The following is a 14,911-nucleotide window of genomic DNA, read 5'->3' as shown; positions in this document are numbered from 1 at the left end:
GAGGGTGGCCTGAGCAGGCAAGTGTATCCAGAGGATATACCTATGAAGGCAGCTGTGCCAGCCCCAGAGGCTGCCTCTACCTCAACACAACAAGCTGCAGGGTTTTTTATGTTTTATTGTAAAGCAAAAAAAGAAACAAACTGTGTGTTCACTCTCTCTCTCCTTTGGCTGCCTGAACTTGAATGTCTTCTGACCAGGTGGGTGCAGGCAGACACTCGGGGTCCGCTCTTCTGACCAGGCGGGTGCGGGCAGACACGCGGGGACCTCGCTCCTCCATAGCAGAGGCCCTCAAACTATACAATGACTGTCTGCACCTCAAGCTGGCCCTCTGGTGACGCAATGACCAGCTCTCCTCCATGCTCAAGGATCTCTATGTCCTCTGATGACACCATTGTCACGGTGGCCTGTTCAGTACTGTCTGGACCTGCCCGTGCTGTGAGCACAGTGCCCTCACTGATTGCTGAAGCCAGCGTCATGGCCACTTGCTCGGTCAGACTCTCAGGAGTGGCGATGGTGATTGTGTCCGCCGCAGCTGCCTGGGAGCCCAGTGCTGCCTCCTGGTCCATGGTGACATTCTGCACGATGATCTGGTGCCCAGCACCAGCCTGGTGCACGATCTGTTGTACCACCTTCATGATGTGACTGTCCACCTGCAGAGACCATGTTCAGCCTGAGGGAGGCTGCTCATAGCCCGATGATGCGCCCACTCCTCCCCCAGACCCTTACCTCTGTCTGGGCGCCCTCAATGATCTCGGTGGCTTCACTGGTCTCTGTGTCATCTGCAGTAGCCTGGACAGTTGATTGGAGGTCATCATGGGCTGTCCCAAGTCCAAACCTGCCCCACCAGCTCTATACCTACCTCAATTATGTACTCTTGGGTATCAGCTACCATGGAGGAGAACTCCACCAGCACGGTGTGGGGATCTTCTGCAAGCACGGTGGCAGCCGCAGAGGGGCTCTCCTCAGATACCAGCAACTCCTCCACTTCCAGCAGGCAGCCCCCTGCCAACAGGGACACTGAGCTCAGTCTGGGCCTGTTGACCCCAACCCTCACCCTCTTCTGCCATGTGTGGCCCAGACCTTTAGTGCGCAGGTGCCGGTTGAGTGTGCCATGCTCCGCGAAGCCACGGCCACACTTGTAGCACTTGAAAGGTTTCTCGCCTGTGTGGTGCCTCACATGCCGCACCAGAGAGCCCTTCTCCCGGAAGCCTCGGCTGCAGAACTGGCACACGTGGGGCTTTTCTTCCAGATGTGTCCGGAAATGCACTTGCTGGGCATTCTAGGGAGACCTTTCTGTGACAGACTGTTCTCCACCATCTCCCCAATATCCCTACCCCAGGTCTGAGAGGCTGAGAGTGAGCAGACCAGGCTAAGCTAGGAGGAGAATGTGGGGAACTGGGCACAACCAGACCCCAGTTAGACAATGGAGGCTGGGTTTAGGTATAAGGATCTCAAGACCAAAGGCCTACCTTGGTTTTATAACGCTTGCCACACTGAGGACAAGGGAAAGGCCTCTCGTCTGAGTGGACACGTCGGTGGCCCCGCACATGAGCAATGGTCTTATAGAGCTTCCCACAGTCTCCACAACGGAAGCGGCGCTCGTGCACATGCACCTCCTGGTGCTTCTTGAGCAGGTAGGCTTTGGGGAAGTCCTTGCCACACTGTGTGCAGGTGAATGGCCTCGGCCCTGAAGCCATACCCAATGTCAGGGCTTTTTTACCACCCATAAGCCCAGCAGCTGCCAGCCCACAGCCCACCCTACCCATGGCCCCTCACCTCCTGCTACTCACCTAGATGACCTCTCTTGTGGGCCTCCAGGGTGGCTGCTGTTGGGAAAGTCTCACTGCACTGAGGGCACGGGTGGGTCCTGGGCACAGTGGTGGCCTCACTGGCCACCTGCTGGGAGACCACAGACCAACCTCTAGTACCTACTGTAAGCTGTATGTCAATGGTACCAAAAACCAGAGCCAGCCCCCTTCCCTCCGGGCCTTAGGTAAGGAAGTTAACAGTCTAGCGAACAGTTAAGCATAATGCAACACTACTTATCAAGCCAGGCACAGTGGTGCATGCCTGTAATTCCAGCACACAGTAGAAGCAAGGGAACCAAGAACTGAAGCCAACACTGGCTACACCGTAAATTTGAGGCAACCCGGATTACACTAGATGGTTTCTCAAAAGACATTAGAAAACCTAAATAAAAATGAATGAGGCAGCTAGCAGCCCCTCACCTCCATCGCCCCCCACCCCACCCCACCCCACCCTGCATGAGAGGCAGAGATTGGGTCATCCCCATCAGAAGGAGCATGCCAGGAACAGAAACCTACTGTCTCTATCTGCTCCACCTCCAGCAGTGGCAATTCTGGGGGTCCATCTCCCAGGGACTGGGGACTGGACCCAGAGGGAGGGGCTGGTTCCAGAGTACTCTCCTCCCCAGCAACCCTCTCAAGGACGATGCCAGAATTCTGCATGGCCTGATGCAGCAGGTTCTCACGGCTGCTCTCACTGGAACAGGGCAGCTCCTCCGAGTCCGGGGACTGTAAGGGAGGTAGAGGGGAGAAGGAAGGAGGGAGGCAGCCAGGCAGCCCAGCACAAGGCACCCATCCCTCCTCACCACACATGGCAGACTCCTGACAGGCCCATCTTTGGAGCCCCAGGCTGCACAGCCAGCTGCCTTTGTTCTCATTAAATTCCACCCCGCTCTCCCTAGACTTGAACTCACACTCCCTTGCTGCTTCCCTGCCTTGACCTGCCATCTACTAAGTTCTTGCTTTCTTGGAGTGGGGGCGGAGGTAACCTTGTTTGTCCTGCTCCTGCTGAAGGCAGGATCTGAACACAAGCTGGCACTGTGATCGAAGCGCAGAAGCAGCACCTACCTCTGGGGTCAGGGCTTTCATGCCCAGGGGAAGCTCCTGCATCTGCACATGGACTTCGTGGATGACAGTGCCCTTGGCATCTGTCACCAGGTGAATCACAGGTGATGTCTCCATGGGCTCTCCTGACACTGATGATGTCACGGTCCCCACAGTGGAGGCACTGGACCCTTTAAGGCAGAGTTCACAATGAGTCCTTGAAGAACCTGGCCGCCAATTTGGGAACCCCAGTCCCAGGAACTCGGGCAGGCAGCCTCCCCAGCTGACCTGCAGGCACTTGCTCTTTGTCCACAGCTGTGTCCTTGCTTATGCTGAAGCGGATCTTTTCTGTGCACGGAGTGAGAGATTTGAGGTGCCGAGTCAGCGCGCCTGACTCTCGGAAGCTCTTTCCACACTTGGCACATTTGTAGGGGCGCTCATCTGTAGAGAGAACAGTCAGCCCCCAGTGGGAGATGGGCAATGTCCTGTGTTGAGGATACACCAGGTCTTTTCATTTAGAAGGATGCAGGCAAGCTGAAGGGTCCCCTAGAGGCAACCAGCAGGTTACATAGTGTGGCTCTAACCCCCACCTGACATACCAGTGTGCCGTCGGTGGTGCCGGATGAGAGAGCCCTTGGTCCGAAAGGAGGCCCCACAGAGCTTGCACTCGTGCTCCTTGCGGCTGCTGTGTGTTACCATGTGGGCCTTGAGGATGCTGCCCTGTGGGGAGGGTCAGTAAGCCTCAAGGCACTTCAGTGGAGAGAACAGGCAGGGGAGCCAGTGAGCCCTTGGCCCCAGGGGCTCACCGTTTTGAAGGTCTTGTGACATAGCATGCACACGTAGCGGCCTTCCTTGTTCACCAGCAGCTTGACTTGGGCCTGCTCGCCCTCCCCAATAAGCCCAAGTTCCTGAGGGTTAGGACTGCCTGGAGCCTCTGCCATCTCGCCATCCCCTGGCTCTGCCTCAGCAGCCACAATGACCTCTTTGATGTGCCCACTTCCTGAGGGAGAGGCAAATTAACATAAGCCTCAAGACCTATCACAGCCCTGCCCATAGGGATCCCTCCACAGGAGTCCACTAGAAGCCATAGAACCTCCCCGGTCCTAGGGCTTAGAACCTGGATCCAATCCTCACTGAGGGAAATCCATGCAGCAACCATTACAGGCAACCTAATGTGATAGACAGACCACCTCCAACTCAGTAGCACTGCCTGAAGCTCAGAGCCCCTAGACTGTGCCCAATGTGGACACTCTCCATGAGGAGACATCCCACCCCTAAGCCAAGAGATACAGGAGGTCGGTCCTACAACAGGTAAATAGGGAGTGGAGATCCTAGTTCAGCTCCCTGCATTTTTTTTTCTGCTGGATGGTCCCGGTTCCATCAATATAAAGGAGAGAGTTCTGGGAGCTGTCTGTTGGCCTTGACTGCCAGTGGGTAGACAGGCAGGCCTAGCCATGTGCAGAACTGACTGGAGAAACTAGACACTGAGATGGCTAGAGAACAGAATGTCAGGATTCTGCACTTCCTGGGGGATGCGGAGGAGCCATACTGCAAACACACTTGACGTTTTCTACTCAAAGGGATGAGTGGGAAGGAGCTGCACAACTGCCTCTTAGACGCCTCTCCATGCTGCCGGCTGTGTTTTGACAGGCCATTCTCTCAAAACACAGTGAGTGAGCACCATGACTCAGAAACAACTAAGGACATCTCTCGCCCAAGCTCCAGCCCAGTGCTCCAAAAGTCCCTTCCCAAAAGACAGACCTGGTGGGTGAGGAACACAAGTGCACCAGCCCAAGAGGAAATTCCTTTGTATTAGACAGGGTGAGACAGCCTAGGGCTGGCTCTCACCCACCCACGAAGCCCCGCTGGCTGGCCCGCTCCCTCACTGCCTTTTCTTTACCCGGGCCATCAGAAATGCTGGTGATCCCTGGGTCTCCTCCCCTGGGGATATCTGCAGAGAGTACAGAAGCAGAGGGTCCCTGAAGAGGGGAATGCTGTGTTAAGGTTAAAACTCCTGGAGATTGGGAATGGGTGGGAAAGGACCCAGCTGGTAGAGCCTGGTTCTACATCAGAACCCAGTGAACTTGTTTTCCCAAACACCACCACCCACCACAGAAACTAAACTATGTGCCAGGGCCCCACCCCCATGTGACAACATTCCTAAGTCTGAGTGGCGAGGGATGAGTCTCCCTGTTGCAGAAACATTGAGAAAGGCAGTGGAAACTCAGACCAGTGTGCAGGTGCCACCAAGGGAAAGGTCACTCTCAGAAGCCCTCTTCCCAAGGCTGGCTTCCTGCCCCAGCTGAGCCAGAGCTTCTCCAGGTCAAATTCTAGCCTGTGTCAATCCCTTCCTGCCCACCTGCCCACCCAGCCAGCTGCCGTGGTCCCAGCGGAGCACTGAGCATATCCTAACAACCATTATCCTTCAATGGCTTTTCAACACTCATCCCTTTCCTGAACTTAGTCTCTGATTCCCTCCACCTGTCCAAGCCCAGAATGTCCTCTGAATGCTCCCTGCCTCCTCAGCGTAGTCTCCAATTAATGAGCACTTGACCCAACGCAGGCCTCTCAATGGCCCATTTCCACTGCAGTCAGGGAGCACTTCAATTGAAAGCATCAGCCATCAAAGAGGCTCCGAATTATATGCTCGTAAAAGCCTAACAAGAACCAGGGCACCAATCCTCATGCCAGTGTAACAAGCAGAGGGACAGGAAGGAAGGATCGGGTGGCAGAGAAGTACAGAAGATGCTAAGGAGGACCAGGACAGAGATGGCCTGTAAATGCACACGAGAGAGACAAGTTCATGGTGACGCACACCCCCAAGATTCCCAAATGCCTCCAGGTACTCTGGGCAGAAAGAAGCGTCCTGGGATCCCCTTCCTAAAAGAGCATAGTGGCTACTGATCCTCCTCCTGAAGGACTGCCTAGGGGAAGGCTCACACAAGGCTCGGGCTCTGCCACTCTGTGGAGAGCGAAGGATGTGAGCAGTGGAGACCCTCCAGCCCTGATTATAACCAGCCATCAAGCAATCCCTCAGAACTGAGGGCGACCCATGGCCAGCTGGCTTACCAACAAGGTCAGGAGCATGGTTGATGTCTTCTGCCAGAGAGGTGGCCTCCACCACGATGTGGGCCACAGTGATGGGTTCCTCTGGACCTCCCTCTGCTGCTGTTGGCACCACCTGTCAATGCGGTCACAAACAGATGAGATGCACCTGTGGGTTCCAGAATTCAGAGAAGAATCTTGGTTCCCTCTGTGCTAGAAGGGGACTTCCTTCTAGTCCAGTCTGTCTTACAGGAAGGCTGTCAGTGGGCTCCTGAAGGAGCACGGCTCTAAGCCTGACTCACAGCCTTGCCCCAGAGTCAGGGTCAGCCCCATCAGTCTAACACCTCTGACCACCATGGCCTGGACACGGATCAGAGAGCATAAATAGTGAGGGGCCGTAACAGGCACCAAGATGGGCTAGCTGCAGGAATGCCCCGGCCCCACTACCCCAGCCAGATGGTCAGAAGAAAAGACCCCATGGCTGTGGAACATACCATCCAGGAAGGCACTCAGTGAGGGGACAAGTAATAAAGACAGAATTAGAGAGTTAATGCTTCTCTACTGACGTCTGTACGACTCCTCCTCAGAGCCTGAGACCACTGACATTTCCTAGCAAAGGTCCCCAGCCTTCCTGATGCCACACCCTATAACAGTTCCTCAGGGCGTGGTGACCCCACCATAAATATAACTGGAATCTTACTACTGTTAAGAATTGTAATGTAAATATTTGTGCTTTCTGATGGTCTTGGGTGACCCCCGTGAAAGCGTTGTTTGACAACTCAAAAAGAGACCCAACCCACAGGTTGAGAAGAATCATGGTCCTGGAAGCTCCCTTCTCTTGGAGCAAGGGTAGTAGAGACTGAACCTGTAGGCTTGTGCAGATTAAAGAAACATTCTACTATACAGCCATATTCCTAGGCCGCTTTTCATTTGTAAAAATAGAAAAGATGTATTTATTTTTATTTTACATATGAGTGTTTTGCTTGTGTGTGTCTATGTGTGTATGTATGTATGTATGTATGTATGTATACCACATGTATGCCTAGGACCCACAAAGGCCAGAAAGAGGGCAAGAGAATCCACACAGCTGGAGTAACAGATGGCTGTGAGCGACCACACAAGTGCTGAGAGTGAGCCTGAGTTCTCTGTAAGAGCAGCCAGTGCTCTTAACCACTGAGCCATCTCTCCAGCCTTCTTTAAATTGTTACTTTGAACCTAAGCTGTGTAAGATAGCCTCAAACTTACACTGTAGCCCAAGCTGGCCTTCAACTTGAAATCCTTCTGCCTCTGTCTCCTCTATAGCTCGAATCACAGACCTATACTACAAGGCCTGGCCACAGCCTCTTCTTAATTCTACCCAATAAGACTGATGAGAGAGCATCCATCTCAGAGGGATGCTGTCTAATTTAGTAAGACAGTGAGTATATCTCCAAACACACCACTGGGATCCAATCAAGTGGCACATCTTTCCATAAGTACCAGAACCCAGTAGGGCCTACTTCAAGAGATCTCTGGGAACCATATGTATAGGACAGGAGATAAGAAAAAAGACAAAAGTTTTCATGAAAACACACACACACACACACACACACACACACAACTATGTAGGCTGCTGAGAGGCTGAGTTACCCCAGGCCATGTAAAGCATCACTACCCTCTTACTAGTACAGCCTGGTCTTCCTTCACTCACACCCATGCATATGTCATTAACCAGTTGTACAGGCTCCTCAAAACACTGTTTCACAAATGAGCCAAACCAGAGGAGTGAGGATGGTAGCAGCTAGTACAGGCTCACCTCCTGGCCCAGCAGCGCAGTGGCAGCAGGGGTGGTGGGCAGGGCCTCTTGAGGGGCCCGATGGCAGGTCTTCTGGATCTTGTGCTGGACAAAGTCCTCCAAGGCAGTGAATTCCACTTGGCATCGGCCACATCTGTGCACATCATCTTCATCTGCAATAAGATTGACGTCAAGGGACCCAGGGGCAATCAGGCCCTCATCCAGCTTCCCTTCAAGGCTGAGACAAGAGATACCCAAGGATGGCCTTCAACCAGAGTTGGTATGCCTGCTCACCCAGGAGCTGGTGGGAACACACTGGAGGAGTACATCCAAGGCTGGGGGAGTCTAGGGTCTAATCCCATCCTTTAGAGGTCTGCAGAAGCAAGGCCTCCCAAAGAGACCAGCATTCCCTACAGGGTTACACTGACCACACATTTATCCTGCAAGGGCACAATGAAACTGTGTCTAAAGCACCCCTCCCCCTAGCCCAGGGAGGGAGAGGCTGGGAGGCATAGGAACTCACCCAAGCAAGCTTCAAAACAGCAGAGAACACAAATTTAAGATTACTGGGGAGCTGGGGATGTAGCTCAATGGTAGAGCACTTGCTTAGTATGCATAAGACCTCTGAGTTTGGATCCCCAGAATTTAAAAATATTTTAGGACTGCTGGTGATTGAATGTATAAGCATCTCACTTGCCATCCTGAAATTATGTCCACATCTTGAGAAGAATAAAGTAGGCTAATTAGTCTATCTGGTGCACAGCAGGGACTTTTAGAAGGTTGACAGCCACAAAGCACTGGCTAATAGGCCAGCTTTTTAAAAACACAGAATAAACAGCAGAAGCCCTCACTCTGACCAATCTTACTATTTTGTATATGTGTGCATATGGTGCTGTAAATGAGCTTTGAACATGCTAAGCAAACATTTTACCACTGGACACACCCATATCCTGCCCCTTCCTTTCTTCTGATGCTACACTGTCCCCATTGGGTAGCATCCTGCTCCAGAGTTTACTCCAGGGACAAAACAGTCCAGAGCAGTTACACATGCCACATACACTGCCCCGAATATATAATGACTACATAAGAATTGTTTTGGGGCCGGGCAGTGGTGGCACACGCCTTTAATCCTAGCATTTGGGAGGCAGAGGCAGGCAGATTTCTGAGTTCGAGGCCAGGCTGGTCTACAGAGTGAGTTCCAGGACAGCCAGGGCTACACAGAGAAACCCTGTCTCGAAAAAAACAAAAAACAAAAAACAAAAAACAAAAAAAAAAAAAATTGTTTTGGGGAGCTGGAGTGAGTGGTTAAGAGCACTGGCTGCTCTTCCAGAGGACCCAGGTTCAATCCCTAGCACCCACATGGCAGATCATAACTGTCTGTAACCTCAGTTCCAAGGGATCTGACACCAATATACATGAAATAAAATTAAATTAAATTATGAAAAAAAAAATCAACTGGTTTTCTTTCGCATTTTTGTTTTGCTTTTTTGACAGGGTCTCTCTACATGGCCACAGCTGTCCTATAACTCACTATTTAGAACCAGGATGGTTTGAACTCAGAGATTCACCCACCTCTGCCTCTGCCTCCCTAGTGCTGGTGTGCACCACCACTCCTGCCCCCTGCCCCCTCCCCCCTTTTTGCTTTTAAGATTTGTCTATTTTTACTTGATGTGTGCGTGTTTTGCCTGCATATATACTGCATATATACATATGCATATATACAGTGCACTGTATGTGTGGCTGGTGCCCACAGAGACAAGAAGGCATCAGATCGCCTGGAATTGGAGTTACAAATGTTTATTAGCTACTGTGTAAGTGCTAGGAATTGAACCCAGGTCCTCTGTAAGAGCAATTAGATCGCCTGGAATTGGAGTTACAAATGTTTATTAGCTACTGTGTAAGTGCTAGGAGTTGAACCCAGGTCCTCTGTAAGAGCAACAAGTACTCTTTTTAGAGACAAGTTTTTTTCTCACTCTGTATACCAGGCTGGCCTCAAACTCAGAAATCCGCCTATCTCTGCCTCCCAAGTGCTGGGATTAAAGGCATGCGCCACCACGCCCGGCTAGCCCTGGCTGTTCTGGAACTCATTCTGTAGACCAAACTTGCCACAAACTCAGAAATCCGCTTGCCTCTGCCTCCTAAGTGCTGGGATTAAAGGCATGTGCCACCATAGCCCAGCTGCAACAAGTACTCTTAACCATTGAGCCATCCTTCCAGCTCAGCACTTAAGAATTTAACCAAATCATGCCAGCACCCTGGGGAAAGGGATGACTTAGTCCATCCAAGAGAGATTACTAAGCATTGAGCTGAGCCAGCCAGACTCAGCTTCCAAAACAGTTTGCCAGTTTCCACTGTCTTACACTCAGTCCTACATCAAAGTCAAACCCAACTTGGAACAAGGAGAAGTCAATAACAAATTAGTGATCAAAGAAAAGGCCAAACCCAAGCTATGACTGGCCTATAGGCCACCTGAAAGAGGGTGGTGCCCTCCACTGGCTCACACTCACAAACCAAGCACTGAAGTGCCTTAACCCTCCCAGCCCACTCATTTAGAGTCTGACTCAGCACCAAGATGTTGATACTGGAAGAGCCCCTGACCCAGAAAAGCACACACCTATCCCATTTCACACTTAGAAAAAGACCATAAACCAGTGCTTCTCAAGAGGTGGGTCCCGACCCCTTGCTGTCGCTATCAGGTAACAATTCATAACAGTAGCAAACTTGCAGGTATGAAGTAGCAACAAAAACAATTTTCTGGTTGGGGATTCCACAACATGAGGAACTATACTAATGGATGGAAGCATTAGGAAGGTTGAGAACCACTGTCACAAGTAAACCCAAAAATCTACAAGCACATGCCTTTATCCCAGCAATGGGGAGACTGAGGTAGGAAGATCTCTGTGAGTTCAAGGCCAGCCAAATCTACTCAGTGAGAACCTGTCTTTAAAAAAAAAAAAAAAAAAAAAAAAAAAAACTCAGCAGTTGGGGATTTAGCTCAGTGGTAGAGTGCTTGCCTAACAAGCGCAAGGCCCTGAGTTCAGTCCTCAGCTCTGGAAAAAAAAAAAAAAAATCAGAAACCCCAAAGAGATCCCTGAGGTTGTAACTGACTCTCTCCAAGCTGAAATAAGGGAGAAAAAAAAATTAATGTGGGACTGAATCCTTTCGTGACAAAGAGCAGCAATATACCAATAATACTTGCCAAACCACTTCCTGTCTGATCAAACCTACAGCTCTGTGGAACTAAGGCACAGGATATATCCAAACCATCTCTGAAAGATATCAGTACCTAGAGAAGTAGTCCTTAGTGTACCCAACACAGCCCTCGGCATACAAACACGATTTTAACTCTTTCCCATCCTCCCAGAAAAAATTAAAGGGTTTAGGAGAGGAGTTACAGCCCCGGCTCCAATCTGATCCTTGACAGGAAGCAGATGGACGATCAAACAACTTTACAACCCTTGAACCTCAATTATCTCCGTCTCTGAAGTGAGGAGTAGTAATAATAGTTCGCTTTTCGAGGTTGGTTTAAGGAATGGTAAGAGTCGGATAGAGGAGGGTGGTGTTCCGTACATTCCTGGAATCGTTGCTCCACCCCGTAGGGAAGACCCAGGTCCTCAATGGGGCGGTGTCGCCTCCCCAGGTCAGGTCCCTAATCCCTTTCTGACAGGGCGGCCCCGCCTCCAGTCTCCAGCTCCGCCCGGGCTAAGGCCCCAGTGGCAGAGGGGACGCAGGACCTAGGGCTGTTGAGTGCTGAAGAGGAGCCAGCAATGCTTGTTTGGCCAGATCTACCCCAAGGGGCTGGAGAAATGGGCTCCCTATGAGTCCCTGCACACGGCCCAGCGGGTTAGAGGCGGTCCGAAGGGAAACCTGGGAGAGTTGTGAGGGTTTGCAGACACTCGAGGAGCCTGGATACGGGCGACACAGTAGACCGCAGCCCGGGCAGAGCCGCCCGCACCCCGGCCATACCAGGCTTCTATAGCCTCGTTACCTTCCTCGCTGAAGGGCGCTGGGAGCCCAAGGAAGCCGCCGGAGGACAAGGCCGCCGCCGCCGCAACCCCGCCCTCGCTCGCTTCACACCCGGCTTCGGCCCGGGCTTCTGCCGTATGAGCGGCCGTCACCCGCACTGCCATCGCGCCCTCCATGTCGCAACGCGCCACAGGAAGATGGCGGATTTACGACCATGTCGTCATAACAACGAGCCGCACCGAAGGCTGCGTGTCCCACAGGCAGGGGGCGGGACAAGAACGAGTTTGACGGACAGGCAGAGGGGCGGGGCTACGGGTTGTGGTCTGGCGCTTCAGTAGACGAGCTTGGCTCTTTTGAGAGCTTCTAGCGCGACTTCAGGGCGGAAGTGGACGTGGCTTGTGTTAAAACTGGTGAGACTTAGCGGAGGGTGAACTATCCCTAGAGTAAGGAATATGAACTCACGTTCTTTTTTTTTTTTTTAAATGTGTATGGATATTTTGTCTGCATACATGTGTGTGCACCACGTGCATGCCTGACGTCCGCGGAGCCCAAGACTGTGTCTGATCTGGAACTGGAATTACAGATGAAGTTACATGTAGGTGTTGAGAATTGAACCTAGATACTCTGGAATAACAGCCAGTGTGTTCTTAGTTGCCCAGAGAATCTGAACTCTTTAGGGTCGCTACCCAATATAGAATACTGGAGTCAGACCAGGGTTGCAATGTCAGAATTCCCTGAGTATGAGAAAAAAAACTCCAGTTGGAAATCGTTCTCGTGCCCCTTTCCAAAGACTTTTAATCTTCATATAAGTTTTGAAAAGTATACGTAAAGATGGCCATTTGTGACATTTAGTATGCTGACAGCGTCGAGCACTCATCACCAATAGTTCCAAAACTGGTTAACTGATTGGTTCGTTGGTTGATTTGAGACCAGGTCTGGCTTTGTAGCTCCTGGTGGCCGGTAACTCGGTTCTGGGAATATGCCTGATTTAGTTCGAGAACATTTTCATCATCAAAACCTGTACTGACTGTAGCTCAGTTTGGTAGACAGCTAACCTACCAAACACAAAATGAATAAAATAAAATAAAAAATACTCTGAGTATCTCAAGTCCATAATTCCAGCATTTGGGGGAAGTAGAGGCAAGAGAATCAGAAGCTCAAGACCATCCTTAGCTAAATAGGGAGTTTAAAGCCAGCCTAGGACAAAAGGGGGGGGAAGAAACAATTATTGAAAAATATTACATTGTATAAACAATGCAATTCTATTTCCCTCACATTCAACTTGTGTCTATCATTTTGGCTATTATGAATAGTATTGCTGCCGGGTGGTGGTGGCGCATGCCTTTAGCCCCGGCACTTGGGAGGCAGAGGCAGATGGATTTCTGAGTTCGAGGCCAGCCTGGTCTACAGAGTGAGTTCCAGGACAGCCAGGGCTACACAGAAAAAACCTGTCTCAAAAACCCTTAAAATAATAAAAAAAAGAAAATTAAAAAAATGAATAGTGTTGCTCTGAACATTCTTGTATAAATTGCTTTTATATTTTTAAATCGTTTCCAAGTCCCTTTTATTTTTATTTTTAAGTAGCTTCTTGAAACCATTCTGCTGGATTAATCCTCTTAAGATAGCAATCTCAGGGGCTCCTGGGATAGCTGCCAGCTGTCACCTGCCACTAAGCCTAACAATCTGAGTTTGATCCCCAGGACACTCAAAGACGAAAATGGCCTCTAAACTCCACATGCACCCTGTGGCAAACAAGCATCCATACACATATGCACGCACACACACACACACATATAAAAATGTAAGTTTTTGTTTTAAAATTCCAGTCACCAGACAGCTCATCAGGTAAAAGCACTTCCCTCCTAGGCTTGATGACCTGTATTCAATCCCTAAGACCCATGTGATTGAAGGAGACAACCAACTCGCACAAACTGTACTCCGACCTGCACACACATGCCATGACACTTAAACACACACACACACACACAAAGTAAGAAAATAAACAAATGTAACCTTAAGATTTCAGAAGCATACGATACTAATAAAAACTATGAAAAGCCCTGAAGGATAGAGGCTCAATCCAAGCCACACTGAGGTGATGAATGCATGCATGTCCACTTGACACACTAGTAAAGAAATCAGATTTTAAGAGAGTTAAAGGGGAGGTGGAGAGATGGCTCAGTAGTTAGGAAACCACTGTCTGCTCTTCCAGAGGTCCTGGGTTCAATTCCCAATAACAACATGGTGGCTCACAACCACCTGCAATGATATTTGATGCCCTCTTCTGGCAGATATATTATCTTTTACTTTAAAGAGAGAGTTCTAAAGGGCTGGAGAGATGGCTCAGTGGTTAAGAGCTCTGTTTTATTCTCCCAGACAGGGATTTGAACCTCAGAACCCATATAAACTCTAACAACCATCTGTAACTCTATTTCCATGGGATCTGATGCCCTCTTCTGCCCTCCCCAGGCATCAGGCATACAGGTGATATACTAAATATTTAGACAGGCTAGCTTCAAAATCCCAGGAGACTCACACAGCTCTACTTCTTGAGTGGTGGGATTAAAGGCATGAGCCACTATGCCTAGCCTGGTAATTTTATTAGGATAAAATTGAATAACAAATACCTTAGCACAGCATATGAAAGCTCAGCAAACATTTTCTGTAAAAGACGAATGACTGACACTTTTAACTCATTCTTTAAAAACTTTATTTTATTTTTATTTATTTAAATTTACTTTATTATTATTATTTTGTGTGTAGTATTCTACACCACATGCATGCCTGATGCCCAAGAAGGTGGTGAGCTTGCATGTGGGTACTGGGGATCAAACATGGGCTCTTTGCAAGAACAAGTGCTCTTTTTTTGTTTGTTTGTTTGTTTGTTTGTTTGTTGTTTTTTTCGAGACAGGGTTTTTCTGTGTAGTCCTGGCTGTCCTGGAACTCACTCTGTAGACCAGGCTAGCCTCAAACTCTTGAGCTCAGAAATCCGCCTGCCTCTGCCTCCCGAATGCTGGGATTAAAGGCGTGAGCCACCACCGCCCGTGGAGAACAAGTGCTCTTAACCACTGAGCCAACTCTCTAGCCCCAAAAGGTTTTATTTTATGTGTATGAGTGTTTTGCCTACAAGAATGCCTATACACATTTATGCAGTGCCCACAATGGCCACAAGATGGTGTCCTACTTCACAGAACTGGAGATACAGAAGGTTGTTGGCTGTCATGTGGGCTCTAGAATTCAACCATCACCTCTTCCTCTGGAAGAACCACCAGTGTTC

At 50.0% G+C, this 14,911-nt stretch overlaps 1 protein-coding gene across 7 annotated transcripts; it reads right to left on the bottom strand.

Annotated features, from left to right (window-relative positions):
• Positions 1 to 95: 95 nt before the first annotated feature.
• On the bottom strand, positions 96 to 11,880 carry E4f1 (E4F transcription factor 1). Of its 7 annotated transcripts, none has more exons than XM_076937219.1 (14): positions 11,657 to 11,880; positions 7,690 to 7,841; positions 5,919 to 6,030; positions 3,656 to 3,849; positions 3,449 to 3,569; positions 3,138 to 3,290; positions 2,874 to 3,040; positions 2,325 to 2,534; positions 1,791 to 1,896; positions 1,470 to 1,711; positions 1,081 to 1,279; positions 860 to 1,002; positions 727 to 789; positions 96 to 650 (listed from the first exon to the last, which is right to left on the bottom strand). In XM_076937219.1, the coding sequence occupies exons 1-14, from the start codon at positions 11,808 to 11,810 to the stop codon at positions 294 to 296; spliced, it is 2,373 nt and encodes a 790-aa protein (XP_076793334.1). In that variant the 5' UTR covers positions 11,811 to 11,880; the 3' UTR covers positions 96 to 293. The 7 variants fall into 7 exon arrangements, with proteins under 7 accessions (XP_076793334.1, XP_076793333.1, XP_034360477.1 ...); XM_076937218.1 differs by having other exon boundaries at positions 1,791 to 1,899; positions 11,657 to 11,879; XM_034504586.2 differs by having other exon boundaries at positions 1,470 to 1,687; positions 11,657 to 11,879.
• Positions 11,881 to 14,911: the final 3,031 nt, after the last annotated feature.

The sequence above is a fragment of the Arvicanthis niloticus genome, chromosome 6 (genome assembly GCF_011762505.2).
Source record: "Arvicanthis niloticus isolate mArvNil1 chromosome 6, mArvNil1.pat.X, whole genome shotgun sequence".
NCBI lineage: Eukaryota > Metazoa > Chordata > Mammalia > Rodentia > Muridae > Arvicanthis > Arvicanthis niloticus.
Note: the sequence above shows the minus strand (reverse complement) of the source record. Positions and strands in the feature narration are given on the sequence as shown.

What these genes read in the sequence shown, in the direction of transcription:
- E4f1 (XM_076937218.1), bottom strand. Translation starts at nt 11,810, where the DNA reads ATGGAGGGCGCGATGGCAGTGCGGGTGACGGCCGCTCATACGGCAGAA. An exon ending in GTCACAAGACCTTCAAAACG is followed by an intron (nt 3,570 to 3,655) that starts GTGAGCCCCTGG and finishes CCCTCCCCACAG; the next exon opens with GGCAGCATCCTCAAGGCCCA. An exon ending in GCACCACCGACGGCACACTG is followed by an intron (nt 3,291 to 3,448) that starts GTATGTCAGGTG and finishes TTCTCTCTACAG; the next exon opens with ATGAGCGCCCCTACAAATGT.